The 20215-nt window shown below is 53.1% G+C and overlaps 1 protein-coding gene across 4 annotated transcripts in view; it reads right to left on the bottom strand.

The window, feature by feature from the left end:
• Nucleotides 1–15215, bottom strand: part of AGAP1 (ArfGAP with GTPase domain, ankyrin repeat and PH domain 1) — a 556588-nt gene extending 541373 nt beyond the window's left edge. For 2 of the 4 annotated variants that reach the window (XM_089916184.1, XM_089916182.1), the window contains exon 1: nt 14973–15212. In XM_089916184.1, coding sequence (XP_089772310.1) covers nt 14973–15135 — 163 coding nt within the window. In that variant the 5' untranslated portion in view covers nt 15136–15212. Of the gene's footprint in view, nt 1–14972 lie in introns of all 4 variants that reach the window. The other 2 variants (XM_089916180.1, XM_089916183.1) reach the window with 2 other exon arrangements.
• Nucleotides 15216–20215: the final 5000 nt, after the last annotated feature.

The raw sequence follows: 20215 nt of genomic DNA on the forward strand, positions 1-20215 counted from the left end.
ATTATGGTATTTGTCTTTCTCTGTTTGACTTACTTCACTCAGTATGATCATCTCTAGGTCCATCCATGTTGCTGCAAATGGCGTTATTTCGTTCCTTTTGTATGGCTGAGTAGTATTCCACTGTGTGTATGTACCACATCTTCTTTACCCATTCGCCCGTTGATGGACATTTGGGTTTGCTCCCATGTCTTGGCTATTGTAAACAGTGCTCCTGTGAACACTGGGTATCTTTTAGAATTATACTTCTGTCCAGCTATGTGCCCAGGAGTGGGATTGCTGGATCCTATGGCAACTCTATTTTTAGTTTTCTGAGGAACCTCCATACTGTTCTCCATAGTGGCTGCACCAATTTACATTCCCACCAACAGTGGAGGAGGGTTCCCTTTTCCGGGAGCATTCTTTTTTAACTAAACTGTTAGAACGAGAGAATCCCTGTCCCATCAGCAGGCGACATGTTCGAAACTTAAGCTTTCCCCACTTTGTGGGGAGAGGTGGTCACTGAAAGCAAGTCAGAGGAGAGCATGGGAGGAAGGGATGGACACTCAGAGCCGCCCAGAAGCTCAATCCCTAGTCGAGTGACAAGAGGTGACAACTGAAATGTATTTTGCCATAAGTGCCCCTCAGCTAAAAGCCAGCCTGGACTTTGAAGAGATAATCAGGACGAAGTGGAAGTTAAAACCCAGGGCTCTGGCTGGATATTTTAGACGCACAGGCTCACCAAATGGAAATTTGGTTTGGAAGCAAAGGCAGGGCTGTGAGCTAAGATGGCTTGAAGGCTGGAGTCCAGGGAGAAAAAAGTCTGACCTGCCAGCATAACCTTGGTACAGCCCAGAGACGCACCCTGTGACGTGCAGACAACAGCTCGGAGCCGTGGAGAAGACACTGAGAGACCATACAGGGGAAGGAATCTGCTGATTCAGTCCCCCTGAAAGGCTGCATGGTCAAAGGCCAGCTCTGGGCAGGATGTGGAGGGAGCTGCAGGGGGTCGATGGAGGAGGAGACTACGGACTAACAGCCCTTTGTGAAGTCATGGCTGGCTCAAGGACAACTCAGAAGACATGCCCCACATGGGCCCAGTCTGGGGAACAGGAATTTGGGCCTAATCAGGTTCTGTAATTAACACTGTAATTAACGCTGCTGAGACAGGAATCACACTATAATTTGGCTTCCAGTTCAGCCCAGGATGCTCCCTAAACTCATAAACTGGAGAGGTGAATGAGAGCTGAACTAGACACCTAGCATATAGGCCACACACGCTCGATAACCACACCTGCAGCATTTACCGTGTGCTCACCGCGATGACAATGATCCAGCACTGCCAGGATTACAGAGAGTTCCACACCTGCTTTTCCTATCCCTGGCTAAGTCTGGGGAACCAGGATATAGTGGAGATGTTGGAGATTATTATCACGGACAGGGTTCCTTCTGCAGACCCCTGCACACTCTCCAATGTCATAACAAGGCCTTCAACGTGTGTGCACCTGTTACACAAGGCACACAAGGGCCAGATCATCCACGTACTACATGGATTACATACACACATACAATATGTTTTCTTCCCTTTTTGGTTATTACTCTACTGAGTGAAATTTCACTCTTGGGTTTGTTGAGGCAAAGAAGACTGTGGGTGGAACAAGTGAACACAATGCCCTGGGACAATCTGGCTTCCTCTGACCAAGTCTTCTCCTCCCCACCCTCCCCATCCCCTTCTCCACCTCTACCAGACCAGGTCGGCTCAGGGACTGAGGAGCAATGGATGGGACAGTGGCAGCCACTCTGGAGACTGGAGGAAGCTTGAGCTCAATCAAAGTTCAACACCATGGATTCTAGACTCTGAAACTGAGGCCGAAAGGGACACATGTGTTTCCCAAGGGTTCCATAGCAAGTCACTGAGGCAGGAGCCTGTCTTGGCTCCCCCAGCTAGGGTTGCCTGTCCCCCTAACAAGTCACATAGAGTCATCAGATCCTCCACGACATCATTCTGCTTCCAGGAAGTGATCATGGTTTAACATGATCCAACAAGGAAATGCCTGTGCTCCGTATCAACACACAGACTATTCCTAAAACCAAAGTCCTGGACAAAAAGGATGGCGTGCCACCCCAACAACCAAAACCACCAAGGCCCAAAGTGGGGCTGCCCTCCCACACACACACACGCTCAGCCATAGAATTCAAGTCAGAGCTCAATTCAAAGCGTCCCTTTGGTTGAACTGTATCGAGATTAACAACACACACTACTATATATAAAATAGATAATCAACAAGGACCTACTGTATAGCACAGAGAACTCTACTCAATATTTTGTAATAACCTATGAGGGAAAAGAATCTGATAAAGAATATATATATTCAATTATATATAATACATATATATATAACTGAATCACTTTGCTGTCCACCTGAAACTAACACATTGTAAATCAACTGCTTCAATAAAATAAAATACAAAAATAAATTTTTAATTTTTCTAAATTTTATTGAAGCATAGTTGATTTTAAAAATAAATTTAAAAAAAAAAGATTAACAACAAAAACTGTCCTTCCAAAGCACACGTTAAACCAACTTCCCCTGCAGAAGGAGACACTTCACATTCAATCCACACTTAACAAGCACCTTGTCCCTGCTGTGCCTGCGCTGCACCTGGAATCTGACACCATGACACCCAGACGGTACCGTTTCGAGAAATCCTTTGGATTCCATGCCAACATGGAGCCAGCCTAGGAAAACCCTGCATTCTATTAAAAACGCCTGCTGAATTATCATCCTCTGGATGGAGAGATATACAAAGCATTAACTAGCGGAGAAGCAAAGCAATGGGTATGTAAGAGTTCACTCTGAACATTCTTTCAACTCTTCCATGTTTGAAATTTTTCATCACAGTATGTTGAGGAAAAGAGATCCTCCTCAACTTGTAAACAATGTTCACCTCTTTTCATTGCAAAATGTCTTGCTCACACAAATCCCAGACCCTAGGCTGTGGGACACAGAGACCCAGAGGGGGTGCCTGTAGTCCACCCAGGGGGTGAGGGCTCCGTGGACTCAGGTAAGGGGTCTCCCTTGCCACGCCCCGTGCTACACAAAGCGCCCAGGTGTACCTAAGAGTGGAGCAGGGTCCCATCTTCCCGGATGAGGAAGGCTGCACTGCGCTGAGATTCTTTTATGTCCAAGCAGGTGACCTGGAAACTGAAAAACCCAGAAGTGCACCCCTTCAACCCGCATCCTCTCAGAAGCTGACGCTGGGATTGTAGAAGAAACACAGGCTCTCGCGTCTGAGCCTGGAATTCTGAGCCACTTCAGAAAAAGCAGCACTGCCACAAAGTCCAGACCCAGCTCGCCACCCGGGCAGGGTCCCCAAGACGCACAGACAGAAACACAAGAGCCAACTGCCCATGACCTGAGCGCCCACCACTCCCCCCACCCCACAACTCTCCTGCCAAGCAAGGAGTTGAGGGAAAGAGTTTGGGGCTTCGGAGGGTTTTTTCTGGTGGGGGGGGTACTCTAGATTTAGAGAGCAGGCAGGAAGAGATAGATATATAATTTTTTTATGCCCCAGCATAAGATGACCAGAAGAGCAAGTCCAAATTGAGAAACCTGGGTAAAACTAAACTTATTCAAGTGAAAAAAAAAAAAAAATAGAAACACACTTTTTTGTGTGAAGACAGTGAGATTTCTTTGGGCAGAGATGAGAGTTTTCAAAGGCCTCCTTCGGAAGCGAGATACCAAGATGCCCAGTCAGCGACCCCCTGCCCCAAATGGCATTAGCTCCCCATCTTCTGGGGCTCAAACAGCGCTTCCTACAGGAGCTCCTGGGCTCCCCAGGGCAACCCCTCCAGCCCTCCCAGCCCACTGCACCCCTGGCCTGAAGCCTGTGCCTGCGCTGACCTACACAGCAAGCAGCCTGTTCGCCTCTGCGCTCCCAGCACGTGGCTCTACAAGTCTACGGATTAAAGCCGTAAAGTGAAAAAATAAATATACACCTAATAGACAGATACGGTATAGCGACAGAGACAGAGAGGGAGACACCGACACAGAAGAGATTTAGGCACCAGTCCAGCACCATGGGACACATGCTCTGAGGCAGGCACAGGTGGCCAGGAGACGACCTGGCTGGATGAGCAGGGCCACCAGAGCCCAGGCTCAATCATACACGTCCCCCTGCGGGGACTGATTCAGCTCCTGGAGAGCAATGCACGCTAGCTACACTCCTAAGAGGCTGCCGTGCCCCTCAGACACCCAGTTAAGTTTCTGCAGGGGAGGAAGTGGCTGCCGTACATCCCAGATGCCTGCCCCTCAGCCTGGATGACAGACGGGGGTGACTCGTGAATCTATACATCTGAGCCCACCCTGCAGGGGTAGGGTCCTCCCACCACAAATCCCAGGTAACCAGGTAACCACCCTGCTGTGGCTGAGCACCCCTCCGGCCCAAACCTGAGGGCTTCCAGGGCATCTAGAGGTGGAATCCCCCCACACGGCCCCACTCCTGCGTTCCGTGGGTCAAACTTCGCTCCCTCCTCCTGCCCCCTCCACCCGAGACTCACAGGCAACCTCAGGCCTGCACCTGCATCCTTGGGTGCCCATCTCTGTTCCCCTGCTCCCTTGCCCAGGCCCCCACCTCCCCTTGCAACAGCCCAGTTTTGTGGGGTTTTTTAATTTTTTTTAATTAATTTATTTATTTATGACTGCGTTGGTCTTTGTTGCTGCACGCGGGCTTTCTCTAGTCGCAGCGAGCAGGGACTACTCTTCATCGTCATGGGGCGCGGGCTTCTCGTTGCGGTAGCTTCTCTTGTTGCAGAGCACTGGCTCTAGGCATGCGGGCTTCAGTAGTTGCGGTACACGGGCTCCGTAGTTGTGGCTCGCGGGCTCTAGAGTACAGGCTCAGTAGTTGCAGCACACAGGCTCAGAAGTTGTGGCTCGTGGGCTCCATAGTTGTGGCTCACGGGCTCTAGAGCACAGGCTCAGGAGTTGTGGCACGCGGGCTCAGGAGTTGTGGCTCACAGGCTCTAGAGCGCTGGCTCAGTAGTTGTGGCATGCGGGCTCAGGAGTTGTGGCTCGTGGGCTTTGTAGTTGTGGCTCGCGGGCTCTAGAGCACGGGCTCAGTAGTTATGGCACGCAAGCTCCGCAGTTGTGGCACACAGGCTCTAGAGCACAGGCTCAGTAGCTGTGGCTCGTGGGCTCAGGAGTTGTGGCTCGCGGGCTCTAGAGCACAGGCTCAGTAGTTGTGGCACGCGAGCTCAGTGGTTGTGGCTCATGGGCACTAGAGCGTAGGCTCAGTAGTTGTGGCTCGTGGGCTCTAGGCATGTGGGCTTCAGTAGTTGTGGCACACAGGCTCTAGAGTGCAGGCTCAGTAGTTGTGCACAGGCTTAGTTGCTCTGTGGCACGTGGGATCTTCCCTGACCAGGGCTCGAACCCGTGTCCCCTACACTGGCAGGTGGATTCTTAACCACTGCGCCACCAGGGAAGCCCGACAGCCCACTTATGAACCCTCCCTGCCACTCCCCACCACCACCGGCCGCCACCACCATTTCTATCCTGCCTGGTAACAGCTGAGCATCATGGCACCACCTTTTCCAAATGGAAATCCATAATCTGTAATTTCCACGGCCCAATAAATAAAAGCACTCCCAGCATGCTCTCTGGGGCTCACCAGGCTCTTCTCCATCCTCTGGCCTGTCCTCCCCAGGTCCCCGCAGGCTGCAGAGAATGGATTCTGGATGTTCCACTCCTATTACCCCCGCCCGCCCGCCCGGAAAGCCTCCACTGCCTGATTCCTACCCAGCTTCCAAGTCCAGTTAATCCCACTCCCCTCCCCTGCATCACACCACTTGCTTATCCCAGTCTGGACCAGTGTGGCCTCCTGGGCTAGGTCCGACTGTGCTGGGAGAGGGGCTCCAAGCCCACACGTCTGCCCGTACCCCCAGATGCAAATAGAGTGCTTTGCCCACCGTCAGTGCTCGATAAAATCTGGTCTACTGATTCTCATATTGGCCACTTCCCATACTAAACAAAGTGAGGGTAAACCCGGCCCTCCCAACCCCCATCCCTCGAAATAAATATTTGCGTTTGTACAGCCACTGGAGACGTTCACACAGGCACACACCCCTCTCTCTCTCTCAGGCCCTCGGGTCGTTACCAGCTTCCCGGGTTTGGCCTCGTGAGCGTGGCCTTTGTGGAGGGGGATGGGCGGCTCCCAGGACACAGCAGAGGAACAAAGAAAATAACCCCTTGAGAGTAACAGACAGTTGGCAACACTTCGCTGATCTTTTTCCCTTTTGTGTCTCCGCATAATTGCTACGAACAACAGAGACTGAAGAGCACTAATATGTAACCATTAAGACCACGGATCAGTTTGGACGGGGAGTACAGAAGGAGTTTCCCTTCCGATGCCAACAGAGACGCACAGGTCACCTGAAACCCGGCGCCGAGGTGTGAGGTAGACTCGGGGCTGGTGTGGGCTCAGCCAGTAGGAGCCCCACTGACCACTGATGTCGGGCAGGAGCCAGGGAGAGCCGAGGGGACCCCGTTCCAGTCCCAGGGGAATCGCGCCATCCGCAGTTTCGAGGAAAACACTTCCTGGTGAAAGATTTCATTCTCACAGCTCCACTTACAAAGCTATACTTATTCCACTAACAGGGAATGAAGAGCCTATAGAATATCCAAAGCTAAAAACCTAATGTCTAAGACAGTGCCGGAAACGTATAAAGCACTTGACTATTTGTTTCTGGACAAACAGCTGGAAAGAAGGAGAAGCAAAGGATGGAGGCAGCAGGCAGCCACCATCCTGAGTGTCTGCAATGAACCTTGAACAGCAAGGAAAGGTCTCCAGACGGGGGCCACCAACGGAGCGGGTTCCGGAGCAGCTGCGCTGACCTGCGAGAAGGGCTAACAGGACGCAGCGCTCGGCTCCCCGGCGTGCAGCCCCCAACAGGAATGGGGACACGTGGGCACCAAAGGCACGGCAGCCCTATTCCCAGCAGCCCCGAACACGAAACCACCCAGATGCCCATCGTCGGGAGAACAGGTAAGTAAGCGGAGGCAACCACATGCAATACAGGTGAGTCTCGCCCTGCGCTACAGCCAACTCAGGTTTTTTGATCTGGAGGCTGGATGTACCCACGTGGTCAGTTTGTGAAAACGCCCTCCCTGATGACCTGGGCATCCTTCTGGATCTATGTTTTATGCCAAAAAAAAAAAAAAAGAGCTCAAAAAAACTAGGGCGTTTGAAGTGGTCTCAATCCCTCCAATCCCAAACTCCTAACAGTAACATATGGAAAATCAGAGATCCAGGCTTGATCGTCGAAGCGAAAACTGAAACAACTGTTTGTCTGTCTGAAATCAGGTTCACCAGCCTGACCTGACAGGAGCGGTGTCGGAACAGGAGAAGACTGAGTCACTGCTCACAGCAGTACCCAGGTCTTTGGAAACCACAGCAGAGGGTAGGCAGGCCCACGGAAGTCCCCTCCCTGGAAAATACGCCGGTTCTCCCCTCTCAGACAAGGTCAACTGGAAACACCAACAGCAGGCTCTCAGGGCAACCCGCTCTCTCCGAATCCACTTCTATTTCATTACAAAAGGGAGCCAGTAGCTACCACATCTGTGAGACCAAATCTTGCTGACGGCCACCATCTGCCCTGACACAGAGAATGCGAAGGAATAAAAACTCTTTCAGGAAACTAAGGTGGGTCTTGTTTTGTTGTAGGTACTCACGAAAAATTTTTTTTCTGTCGTATGCTCAGTACTGCTGGTAGACGATGTCCATATCACCTAAAACTCACTGAATGAAAACTAAATTCACAGCCTGAAGATACTGTTCCCCCTTTAAGACTATCATGTGAGGATCCGGTAACAGTAGCTTTGTGTGCTAAGCTGGAAAGGGACATGGTTCTCTCTGCAAGAGCCTGCTGGATGTTGACATTTCTAAGACCAAACATAAATCGTTTGTGAACATGACCGGTAATTATTTGGAATTCTTCTCCCAGAACCATGAAAAGTGTTTCCCACCCTTTAAAAAAAAAAAAAAAAAAAAAAAGCAGCTTCTAACCAGGATGCTAATGACAACCAGACGGCACAGGCAGTTTTTGAAGATCACACAGTCGCTTGTGTAGAAACACTGCACAAATACTCCCAACACTGCAGCCCAAAAAAAGACAGTCCGCACCAAACAGCGGGAGAAGTGTGAAATTTGCAAAGGAGCCCCTGGTTAAACAAAAACGCCAGTCTGTTCGCAGAGAGCTCAGGGTGGCCACCTGTTCAGGGCCAGTGGCGAGTTCTGATTAGCAGTGGGAGAAACAGTATCAGAGCGATGACAGCCCCCGCTCGGGCCCTGGGCCCAATCCTCCAGCCTATATTTAGTCTGCTCGTCATGGAAATGTCCCAACCTCGCACACAGACAAGCTCTCTGGCTGGCTGCTCAAAGGGTCCAGTAACAAATCTCTTCTGCTGGGGCAGGTACCTTCTCTCCTTCCCTCCCTGGCCGCCACATGCAACCAAGGCAGCCCCTCCCGCCGGGTCAGTCGTGAGCAGAGAGCACAGGGAGGTGAAGGGATGGGGCCCACCGCGACGCCAGCCCTGCCCCCGGATGGGTCATCACCGCGACCCGCTGTGCAGGCTTCCACACCACAAGATGGGAGCCAACGGGACTCAGCCTCGGAGCCCCGCGGCTCCCGGAAGGACGGGGCTCAGGGCAGCACACACTGGGCCTGGTGCTCAGAACCTGAGGAAAATCACAGATGCCGCAGAGATTACAGATGAACATCTGCAGAGTTCATTTTCCTTCTCAGAAAAAGGTACTTAACAAAGGGTAGGAATTACGTGGCTAAGCACCAGATCAGAACCCCCAACCCTGGATTTTAAAAATAACTAAGCCTGATCCGCTTTGCCAAACTCAATCACTTAGGCGAAGGCCTCAAAGAACCTGGAGTGTTGGGCGGGGGGGGAGGGGTGGGGGACACGGGTTTGCTGGAACGTGGAGAAACAAGAGACAGGGACAAATCGGTAGTTCCAACAAGCCAGAGCCAGACGCACCAACTGTAAACGCCTGCAGGGTGCGCAGGAAAAAAGGTGCAAAATAAGAGAGTTTAGTCCGAACAAAATAAAAAGTCAGTTTGAGACCAAAAAAACCAACAACAACAACAGAGGTGGTAGTAACAGGGCTCCAGGTTCTGCTGTGAAGGTTCCTGCAGCTGCCAGGGCTGCTCCTCCCTTCTGAGTCACTTCCACCGGGCTCCTCACACAGCCTTCTTAAGCTGCTCATAACATACAGCTCTCCTGTTTAGAAACGCTCTTTTAGCTGCACAACAAGTGAATACGGGAGAAGCCCACTTAAACACGCAGGAGGCTACGCTAAGGGTCACAGGAAGGGAAGCCCACAGAACCCAGGACCGGGATTTACAGTCTCCCTCCCTAAGGGATGCCCTTGGCAATGTCCTCCACCCACCAGCCACGCTCCTCGCAGGACACTCAGCATCAGGACCGTGGAAGCAGGGAACCTGGACTTGAACCCATTCGAACCTGGGCTTCAGGGCCTCCTCCACTGTGTTTACGCTGTGTCACCAGAAGCAACCTGGGCTCTTGGCCCCCGCCTGTCACCCACAGGGAAGGACGAGAGGACGCCCCTCCGCTGACTGAAAGCACTGCGCAGAGCCCTGGCCCAGGAAAGACGCCCGGTCCGCCGCCGGAGCTCCGCCCCCTCCCCGGCCATGCTTCTCAAAGTGCCGTCCCTGGACTGACAACACCAGCATCCTCTGGAAACCTGTCGAAAGCACATTCTCAGGCCTGCTCCAAACCTACGGAACTAGAAACTCTGGGGGCAGGGCCAGCAACCTGTTTTCCCAAGCCCTCCACGTGATTCGATTGTGCGCTTAACTTCGAGGACCAAGGCTCTCTACGTTCCACTGAGGATGCTACATTACGTCAGCCACCCAGCCTGTCACTCATCCATCCCTATCAATGGTATCGATTCTGGGTCTGAAATTCACTTCCACCCAGGAGGAAGAAACACCACCCTTTTGCCGAGAGCCAGGTTGAAAAAGTTGCCAGGATTAAGCAAGCACGTCTTTTTCTTCCCCTACATGCACTAGAGAAAACTTCATTTCCACCCAAACACACACGGCATTTAGTTGCCACCCAGGCTAATCCACCAGACCCCAAAACACCCCGGCCCTGACACCTGTGCTCTGGTGACAACTAGCCAAACACCGTCACTTCGGCCAGAGGATCAACATTGTTCAGATCACCAGCAAGGAGCACGAGGACCCAAACGCCAGAGAAAACGCGAGCCCCGCCCCCCACAAGTCACCCGCTCAACAAACAATTCCCGGGCGTCCTCCAAGGGCCAGACACGACGCTCGGCATCACCGCGGAGATGGAACACAAGCGCGACCTGATTTTCCTCAGAGGACCCCCAGTCCTTGCTGGGAGCCGGGGCCTGGGACAGACAGGGAAGATGCGGACTTCAGCCAGGCTGAAGGGACGCCCAGAATCCGGAAGGGTCGGAGACCGTTAAGGTATGAAATTTAACCTGGAAATGATGGACCGCCACCCGAGAATTATCTTGAAGGAGGAGACTGTGACACTCATATCAATAATGAAAAGGCCCCATATTTACAACTTGTATTAAGCCTGCAAGATTACGAACATAGTCAAGCGTGTCCAGGAAGGGTTATGCTCATTCACGGCAGGAAGAAGGGATTTGTTCCTTAAACACACACACCTGCCCCAACCAGATGAAATAAATTCTTCTAGGCAAACAAACTCTTACAGAAGTTTTGCCGAGGTAAGCCACCACACAGAGAACGTAAGACTTTCAGTTAGCGGCAGCATCCACAAGCCCTTCCTGTCTTGGGTAAAGGGGACACGTGCTTGGGATGGTTCGTACATTCAGCCTGTGGGAACTATGAATAACCAGGAGCTTCATTCCTAGCTCAGAAAGGGCTAGACAGCCAGCGATGAGGTTGACCAGCCCAGCCCATCTCTTTCCAGCAAGTTCCCTACCCTTTCTGGGCCTCCAAGGTGGCATCTGTGTCACTGGATCATCACAAGATGGACTGAGATGACGGAGGTCAAGCACTGGGCACTCTGCTGCCCACAGGTGCTCAACAGAGCTGCTGCACCGTGGGATGAAAGGGGCTCCCTGCCCCATCTTCCCAGGTTCCCCAAATGCTGGGGCTCGGCCCTTCAATGCCCCTGTGTAAGTGCCCTGACCAGGGATGGCAGGCAGAGTTCTCTTGAGAGGACTGGGCCGCTGTGACCTCTCCAAGCCCTCCCAGGAAGCCACGCAAACCACCGGTGGGGCCAGTGGGGAACTCGGTTCCCCCCTCCCCGAGCAGCTGCTTCGTGAGTGTGGAGGCATGAATGCTGGTTAGGGGCTCGACCACGGCCCAGCGTATCATTTGCATCACGGTTCTGCGGCAGGCAAGCTGAATTACAAGGTGCAATAGCTAACAGAGGCTTTACCCGTACTAGAAGAACAAGCTTCATTTAACAAGAAAGACAGCTGACTCATTCACCTCAACTCCATCAACCCCAGGTGGGCTTTTTAAAGGAGAACTGGAGGGGGGACCCTAGGCGAGATGCTTGCTCACCCAGGAGGCAGGCTGGTTCCCGTTCATTTCCGGGCACGGAGAACATCCAGGGTGCTGGCCACACCCCCGGGGGACAGCCCAGAAACCTGACCAGGTCAATCTGAAAACAACAGGCAATGCTTCCTTAAACTCCAGAGATTGGAGGAAAAAAAATAAACCTCTCAAAGTCCGAAGTAAAGATTTGAAAAAGCACTTTTCTTTTTTCTTTTTTTTTTTGGCAAGGTGATGTTTTAAAACAGGACTGAGAACTAAATCACATTCCCCATACCTTCAAACAGGGTCACAGACCCATTCAGATTTGGGGATCTTGGTGAGCTCTTTCAACTAAAATATATACAGTTCGGCTCATCATTAAGAGATTTTCCAGTCCAGACCCTCTTGGAATCACTTTGAAATAAGCATTAGCTGAAACATCCTCCCCTTTGACAAGCCCACTCCTCACTCCAACAGCCAACGATTCCTGAAAGACTCGGGAAAACGGGGAAATTTTACGTAAATTACGGCACAAATGCTGGAACCTCACGCCGATGTGATACATCGTATCTCTGAAATTGCTTCCTAACGTTGAAAAGTGCTCACTTTATGCTAATCAGGTAGTTTTGTAAGTATGACGCCAACTTTGCTTAGGTCCACACAGAGGCAGGAAAAATGCCTAGCTGCATCTCCTCTAAAATGCAGGCAATTTTCTGTTTGTTTAGACGAGCGATGTTTAAACCATTTGTTATGACGTGCATATACTTTCCTGATTGGAAACGGTCTTATATTTTAAAATTCAGAGAGGTTTACGTTTTGCTACTATACCATCCTCACCTGCAAGGTTCACAGGCAGGGGCAGATCTGCGTGCGTTTCTTAGAGGTACTGTGATCCTCTGGGCGCACACTCAGTTACAGCGCGGAGTTAAACACGTCTGCAGTCTCCGTACCCCACGGCAATGCTTTCCTGCTCGGTGTGAGTGAAGAACCCATATCCTACACAACTGCACAAAACTGTTTCTTGCATGCTTCTCTCCTCACAGGAAAAATGTCATCCTGCCACAGCTGAGCAATCTTCTCAATTTCCAAAACATCAATGATGTAGATATAAATCACAACCGTATCTTAAAATTGGTAGTGTGTGAGAACATTTCATTATAAGAAATGAACTTATATTTCATTAGGAGGGGCAGTGGAAGGTGCTTTGGGGGGCTGCAGACCTAGGTTCAAAGGATCCTTTGGTTCAGACCCGACTTTGACGTCAGTCAAACGTTCAGGAGGTCATTATCCTTCCCCGAATGAAGCTGGCCCACGTTCTCTCACAGGGTTGGTACAGCCCCACATCGAGCTTATGAATGCAAGAGCATGCTTGCTAAAGTTCTATACAAGTAAAAAGTGGTATAGTTGTTAATAATAATGCAAAGAACAGAATCATATTTGAACCGTTCTTAAGCCTCATTAAATTAACAACAGCCCTGACACAATATAAACATTCTTTTTTCTAACAAAAAAATAATAGCATTGCCAAAGTCCCAAGCAGGATTCATCACTGATTCTGCGTCTTATTAATGATAACAAGGTTTCCAGCCAAGGGGCCTAAAGTCTGACATAGTACAGGTAGACAGCAAGCTACCAGAAACCACCATCTAGGAACCACACAATGTTTTGGTTATTTTAGAAAAGAAGGAAAAGAAAAGAAAAATGAAACCACATCCTCTTCAAAATGCTTTGCGAGGGGTGCCCGAGGCCCCAGAACTGGGCTTCACGGTGGGAAATGAAAACGAGGCAGCATGAATCACAGTCAGCTAGAGGTCTCTGCACAAAGACTAGGTGCTCTCAGCCAGGAGCTTTCAGTGCTAGTCACCAGCTTTCAAAGTGTTTCATCAGACTCCTACGGATGCTGCCAGAGAGCTGCGGAGAGACAGCGGAAGCAGGCACGGGAGCCCTTCACTTGGGTGGCCACTGAGCCAGAGCCCTGGCTCTGGAGGGACGTTTCTGCAAGCTCACCCAGCATCAGCAGCCGTGTGCCGGTCCCGCGGGCTCCCGCAAGTCTTGTCAGAGCCACACTGCAGCCTCTGCCTGTCGAGGAATCTGGAAGCATCTTAAACGGCCAACAGGGCGGCCAGGTGCTCTGAGAGCCAGGCCCACATAAGGCTGGAGGACTGTTCAGATCCTCCCCGGAATTAGCAAGTCCCCTATGGATACAGGCGGCCAATCAGCAGCCTGGCTGGGATGCTGTTCAAGTCCATAGGGCTGCCAGATGCCAAGAGGATCAGCCCCACCACACCCACCTTCTCCACCTAACTGGTCAAGCGTCAAACCAAGACACTCTGGGGTGAGCAGTTCAGGCAGCACGGCGCCAAAGCAACGCTCTCCTGAGGCCAGTGCCCCCTCACCTGCAGACGGAGGGGAGCTGGGCGATGCCTGCGGCTGGGCTCCCGACACACTCCTGCCAGGCCTTAGAACCTTCTCAGTGTTCCTCAACTGTGGCCAGAGTGGCTTTTGGTTTGGACAGTTCTATATTATGGACAACCCACCCTTCAGTTCTTTTACCATCATTGACCAATGGCAGTGAGAAAGGAAGCAAGGGAACAAACCGGAAGCTGAATAGCAGAGAAATAAGAGCCATGGTAAACCCGAGAAAACACAGGCCCAGGAGAGGCAGAACTCGCCTGAACGGCTCCGGAGGATCACTGCCTTGCCTGACTCGCAGGAAGGCTGGGTGGCCTCCCAGTGCCAGGTGTGTGAAAGTGAGACCCCCCCAGGGAGGGTTCTTCTGATGTGACCCAGGACTTTTGGTAGAAAAACACGCCACAGAGGAAGCCAGCTTCTGCACAGGGGCAGGTAGACCAGCATCGGGACACGATGCAGCCTGCAGCGGGGGCTGGCTCTCCGCTCCGGCTAAGGTCAGCTCTCTCCACTGTGCCCCCGAAATGGCCAAAGACACCAAAGGGGTTGGCCCTGCCCGCTTAAGCACGCCAGCCAGAGCCTCACCCCCAGAAGCAACACTTCTCAAAAGACCTCTTCAACGTCCAGCAAGACGCTGGGCCCCAGCCTGGTAACCTGTCGCGGTCCGGTGGCGCCAACCCCTCCGGCTGCCCCGGGGCTTGGGCTGGGTCACTCGGGTGGCCCAGGACGCGGCCACACGGAGCCACTTTCTCACTGGAGACTCTACTGCCCATTAGCACATTATCGCCGGCGATCCATCTTCGCTGGCAGAGCTGGCGGCGCGCTCGCCCAGCCCTCGGCCTCCCCCTCCGCTCTCGCCCGGCCTTGCGGGGTGAGACGCACCGCAGTGCCCACTCGGCGGGGCAGCCGCGTGCCACGGCCCGGCGCGTGTGTACACACGCACGCACACACACGCGCGCGCCCGCCCGCTCCCCCGCGCCTTCCAGAAGCCCCGCGGAGGCCCGGCCCTCACCTTCGATGGCGATGACGTGCTCCCGGATCTGGTTCTGCAGCACCGGCTCCTCCACGCGCTCCAGCAGCTCGTAGATGGAGTAGATGTTGGGGTGGACCGACTCGAAGCGCTGGATCTCGGCGCGGATGGCAGCCGAGTTGGCCAGCTGCTGCTGGTAGTTCATGGTGCAGGCACCGCGCCCGGAGCCGCGCGCCCCCCGCCGCCGCCGCCGCCCCGCGCCCCGGGGCCCGCGGGCCGCCGAGCCCGGGGCGCCGCAGCCCCCGGGGAGCCGGGCCCGCCGGCGGCGGGCGGAGGAGGCGCGAGAAGAAAGGAGCGGGCGGAGCAGGCGCGGGGCCGGCCCGCCGACTCAGTTCATGGCCGGGACGCGCGGCCGGCGGGCGGGCGGGCGAGCGAGCGGGCCCCGGCGCCCCGGGTCAGCGGGCCCCCATGGAGCGCCGCGGCGGGCGCGGCCGGCCCCGGAGGAGGCTCGCTCGGGCGCCTTCCTGCGCCGCAGCCGCCTTCCACCCCTAGGCGCTGCCCCGCCGAGCAGCCATTAAAGCCCAGGCAGCCGCCGCGCTCTGAGCGCCGGGGCCGAGGGCCGGCCCGCGGGCAGCGGCCGCGCCGCTCGGGGCGCCCGGCCGCGGCGTGGGTCCGCGCGCTGCGTGCTGCGCCGCCCGGCGCGCCGGGGCCCCTGCGCCGAGCCCGCCGTGCGCCGCCCGCCGAGCCGGGACCGAGCCGCAGGCGCCTTGCAAGCCCCGGAGCCCGCGCCGAGCGCCACTCGCCCCCTGCCCGGCCGGCCCCCTCCCTGGCACGCAGGGCTCCGGCCCACGTCGGCCCCGCCTCCGCCTGCGCCCCGCCCGCCCGCGCGCTTGCCGCTTGCCGCTCGCGGCCCGCCGCCCGCCGCCGCTGCGTCCTCCCCGGCGCTTCCCAGCGCGCCGGATCCCGGGGAATTGCGCCAGGCTCCGCCCCGCGCCTGCCCCTAGGCTTCCTGGGACTTGTAGTCCACGCTGCGCCGCGTCGGCGCCCCGCCGGGACCGCGGGGAGGAGGCGCGCACGACGCCCGGGGCCCCAGTGCGGCCGGGGCCCCGGGGGCGAGGGCCCGGGCTGACAGGCTCGCAGACCCGCGACGCGGCCGGGCCCCTGCCCCAGCCTCTCCACGAGTGTCTGCGCTGCCCCGCGGCTGTCCCGCCGTCTCGGGACCCGGGAGGCCGGGCACGACCCCGCCCGCGTTTTTGTTTGTTTCTGGGCAGCTGGTTAGAGGAGCTTCTGCGACTCACTGTGTCCCCCGACCGCACTTTGTTGCTTCCCCTCCCCCCAGCCCCAGTTTTCACTTGCTGTCTCCTTTTGCGAAAGTGACACGAGTGCTTCCTCTAAATAAACTAAATTTCTTCCCGAAGGCGAGGAGCCTCCTTAGCCGTGGCGGCGTGGATATTCACACTCCAGGAGTGAAGTTTAGACGAGGACACGAGGTGCTGTGAAATACCACGGAGGCTCCCTAGGCATCCTTTTCCTTTAAAATTAAACAAAAACAAAATACAAAAAACCAAGCAAACTGAGATGTGGGTCCCCAGCCTGTTCACCCACCCCAATCCCTGCGTAAGCACAGCGCCCGGGACCTCGCGGAGCCTGACTGCACTGCAGCAGTGGGCCCAGTGCGCGCAGGAGGCTAATCCCGCAGGTTCGAGGCAAACCGGATAGTTAGTTGCAGATGTGCTGAGCACCGGCGCCAAGTTTGTGCGCACTGGCCTGGTCCCTGCCCCCGCCCATCCAAGTGACCTTTTGGAAACGCGAGTCTGCTGCCCTGGCATCCCTGATCAAAGCCAGCTGAGTCTTCACCTGGTTCATGTGCAGCCTGCGTGTGGCTTACTCACCCTGGTATCCAGCCTCCTTGGGTTACACTTTGGGTTCACAGTTCCCCCAGACAAATGTGCCGACCACCTTCAGCACTCTGAGCCCTTGCTCATGCCTTCCTCCCTATCCCCAATCCCAGCAGGGTCCCTGATGCCTGAGGCGGAGTTCCAGGCTCCCTCTGTGATATGCCTCTGGCTTTGCTCTCATCCTACCTAACTGTAGTAACTGAGATGCCGACAATGTGCCCTCATCTTAACGTCTCAGCAGTCATTGGTTGCTCCCCTCCTTGAACCCTTCTCCTGGCTGCTGGGATAACATGATCACCAGGCTTTCCCACTACCTTCCCGGCTTCTCAGTCCGGTTTGTGATCCCCTCTTACTCCTGTAACCTTTAAATATGGAGAGCCCCCGGGGCTCATCTCCGGGTCTCTTTTCTATAAGCGAGGAATCTCTGTCTTTTGGGTGTGAATATCATATACAGGTTAATGAACCTCAAATTCATATCTCTAGCCCAGACCTCAACCCTAAATCACAAATTCATATCCAACCGCTTCCTCAGCATCCCTTGGATGCCCGCTGACAACTGAAATCTAACATGTCTCAGACTGAACTCTTGTTATGCCCTCTTTTCTGCTCCTCCTGAATCTTCTCTGTTCCAGTTATGGGCAACTTCAGGCCTCCTTTTGCTCAGGCCAACAACCATTCTTGATGCCTCTCTCCCCCATACCCCAAATAGTGTCAGCTCTACCTCCTCAAGATCCAGAATCTCACAGCTTCTCACCAACCCCGCTGCCACCAACCTACTAAAGTCATGATCATCTTGCCTCTGGGTTATTGCTAGGAAATTGATCTAGCAATTGATCTCCTTGCTTCTTATCTTGTGCCCTTACAGTCTGTTCTCAAGAAGGCAGCCCTGGTGACCCTTATAAAACCCAAGTTAGGTCGTGTTAAGCCTCTGCTCAAAACCCTCCCGTGACTCCTGTCCCATTCAGAGTAAAATTCAGCTCTTTACTGTGGTCTCCAAAGCCATACACACACTAGAGCCTATCAAGAGCTGTGCGGGGTGTGATGGTTCCCCCTACTTGTAAGCTAACAAGGTAGCCTGCCAAAGACACGAGACCCCTGGGTCAGAAACAAAGGACTTTATTATTCATAGCAATCGCAGTAGCTGGAGGATCAGCATTTTCATGAGCTGGTAGTTAACGGAGCCCCAGTTCCCAGAGGGCCAAGAGGTCCAGATGCGCATATAGTGGATTGACCTATAGGAGGGGAACCCTGAGCTTAGAGAACCCCAATCTTTTATATGGGCAGTAAGCATTCTGCCCTATAACTGTGACAGGAAACCCTATCTTCATCTCCCAAGGCTGTTTGCTCTACAAAAGTTCTTGAAAAGGTAGTTCAGAAGAAAGGCGGTCACAGCCACAACTACTGAACCCGTGTGCCACAACTACTGAAGCCCATGCACTCTAGGGCCTGCGTGCCGCAACTACTGAGCCCGCATACTGCAACTACTGAAGCCCGCATGCCTAGAGCCCATGCTCCACAACAAGAGAAGGCACCGCAATGAGAAGCCCGTGCACTGCAACAAAGAGTAGCCCCTGCTCGCCGCAACTAGAGAAAGCCCGCGCACAGCAACGAAGACCCAACGCAGCCAAAAAGAGTTTTTAAAAAGAACAAAGGCAGTCCATGCCTCTTCACTCAGACATGCAGAAGTGCAAGAGACCTAGGGAGGATTATCTCCCCCAGCTCCTTGGTACACCTCCCACCACAGCATCTGTCCTTCTTCCCCATTCTCCCCTCTTTAGCCACGCTGCCTGGCCTCCTTGCTGTTCCTTAAATATACCCGGCACACACCCGACTCATGTATTTGCACATGGTGTTTCTTCCGTCAGGACTGCTCTTCCCCCAGCAATTTCAGCAGCTCCATCATTTCCTTCACACATTACTCCAAAGCCACCTTCTCCGTGAGGCCTCTTCTGACATCCTGTCTAAAATGGCATCCCTCTTCACCAACACTTCACGTCTTCCTTCTTTGCTGTGGCAGGAAAAATCATGGCCCCCAAACACGCCCACATCCTAATCCCTGAAACCTATAACTATGTTATCTTACATGGCAAAGGGGCTTTGCAGATGCAGTGAAGTCAATGATGTTGAGATGATTATCCTGGACTCTCTGGGTGGGTCCAATGTAATCACAAGGGGTCTTATAAGAGGGGAGGCATCAGGGTCAGAGTCAGAGAAGGAGCTATGAGGATAGATGCAGGGATGAGAGGGAGAGAGAGAAGTTGGAAAATGCTACACTGCTGGCTTTGAAGATAGAAGGATGGGATGATGAGCCAAAGAGAATAGGTGGCCTTTAGAAGCTGGAAAAGGCAAGAAAATGGATTCTCTCCTAAAGGTTACAGAAGGAATCCAGTCCTATCAACTCATTTCTGACTTGTGACCTCCAGAACTATAAGATAATAAATTTGTGTTGTTTATACCACTATGTTTGTGATAATTTGTTACAACAACAATAGGAACTTAATACACTTGCTTAAATGTTTTCTTAGCACTCATCCCCATCTGATACAGTACACACTTTACTTAGTTATCTTGGGTGTGTTCTGTGTCCCAACCAGAATATAAACTCTATGAGGGCCAGGATTTCGTCTGCTTTATTCCTTGTTCTAGCTCCAGCACCTATAAGTGCCTGACACATAGTAGGTGCCCAATAAATGCTTATCAAATTAATGGCTTCTCCCATTAAATTGTAATTTCCATGAAGACAAGGACCATCTCTCTTCTGCACAGTCCTTGGTCACTGTAGGGGCAATGAATATTCAACAAGTTAACTGATGAAAAATAGTAAATATCTCTCCTAAGGTAAGGGCTCCCCTCCCATCATACCAGGCACATAGTAGGTGTTCAATAAATATTAGCTGAATTGAAATGAAAGTTAGTTTTTCTAGTGACATGAGACCCAGTGGCATTTACAAGGAGGTTACTGGAGATTCATCTTTTGTGAATACAGCCAAGAATTCGGGCCTATTTTGATATGATAGTCCTTCCAAGGACTTTAATTTGCGAGTGAAAACTTTACTATGAGAGCAAGCTGGCTCTCAAAGTAGTGAATTTCTCCTGTCACCAGAGTATCAAGGAAAAGCCTGATAACCATCCCATTCATTCATTTGTTCATTCTCTCATTTATTCATTCAACAGATGTTCTTTGATCACCTACTCTGTCCTAGACAGGGTGCTACATTCTAGAAATAGAAAGACAGAAAAGATGATGCCTGCCCTTAGACAGCCTCCATTCCAGGGGACTATCTGTAGAAGAGGCATTGCTTTTGGGGTTCAATTTCTGAATCCAACTCAGAGATTGTGAACAGAGAGTAAGAATAGCTATAAATGAAGGTGGCCGTGAACCGCCCC

Source organism: Delphinapterus leucas, chromosome 8 (genome assembly GCF_059928025.1).
Source record: "Delphinapterus leucas isolate spDelLeu-1000000601 "Yukka" chromosome 8, BTC_Dleu_Yukka2, whole genome shotgun sequence".
In the NCBI taxonomy this organism is placed as follows: Eukaryota; Metazoa; Chordata; class Mammalia; order Artiodactyla; family Monodontidae; genus Delphinapterus; species Delphinapterus leucas.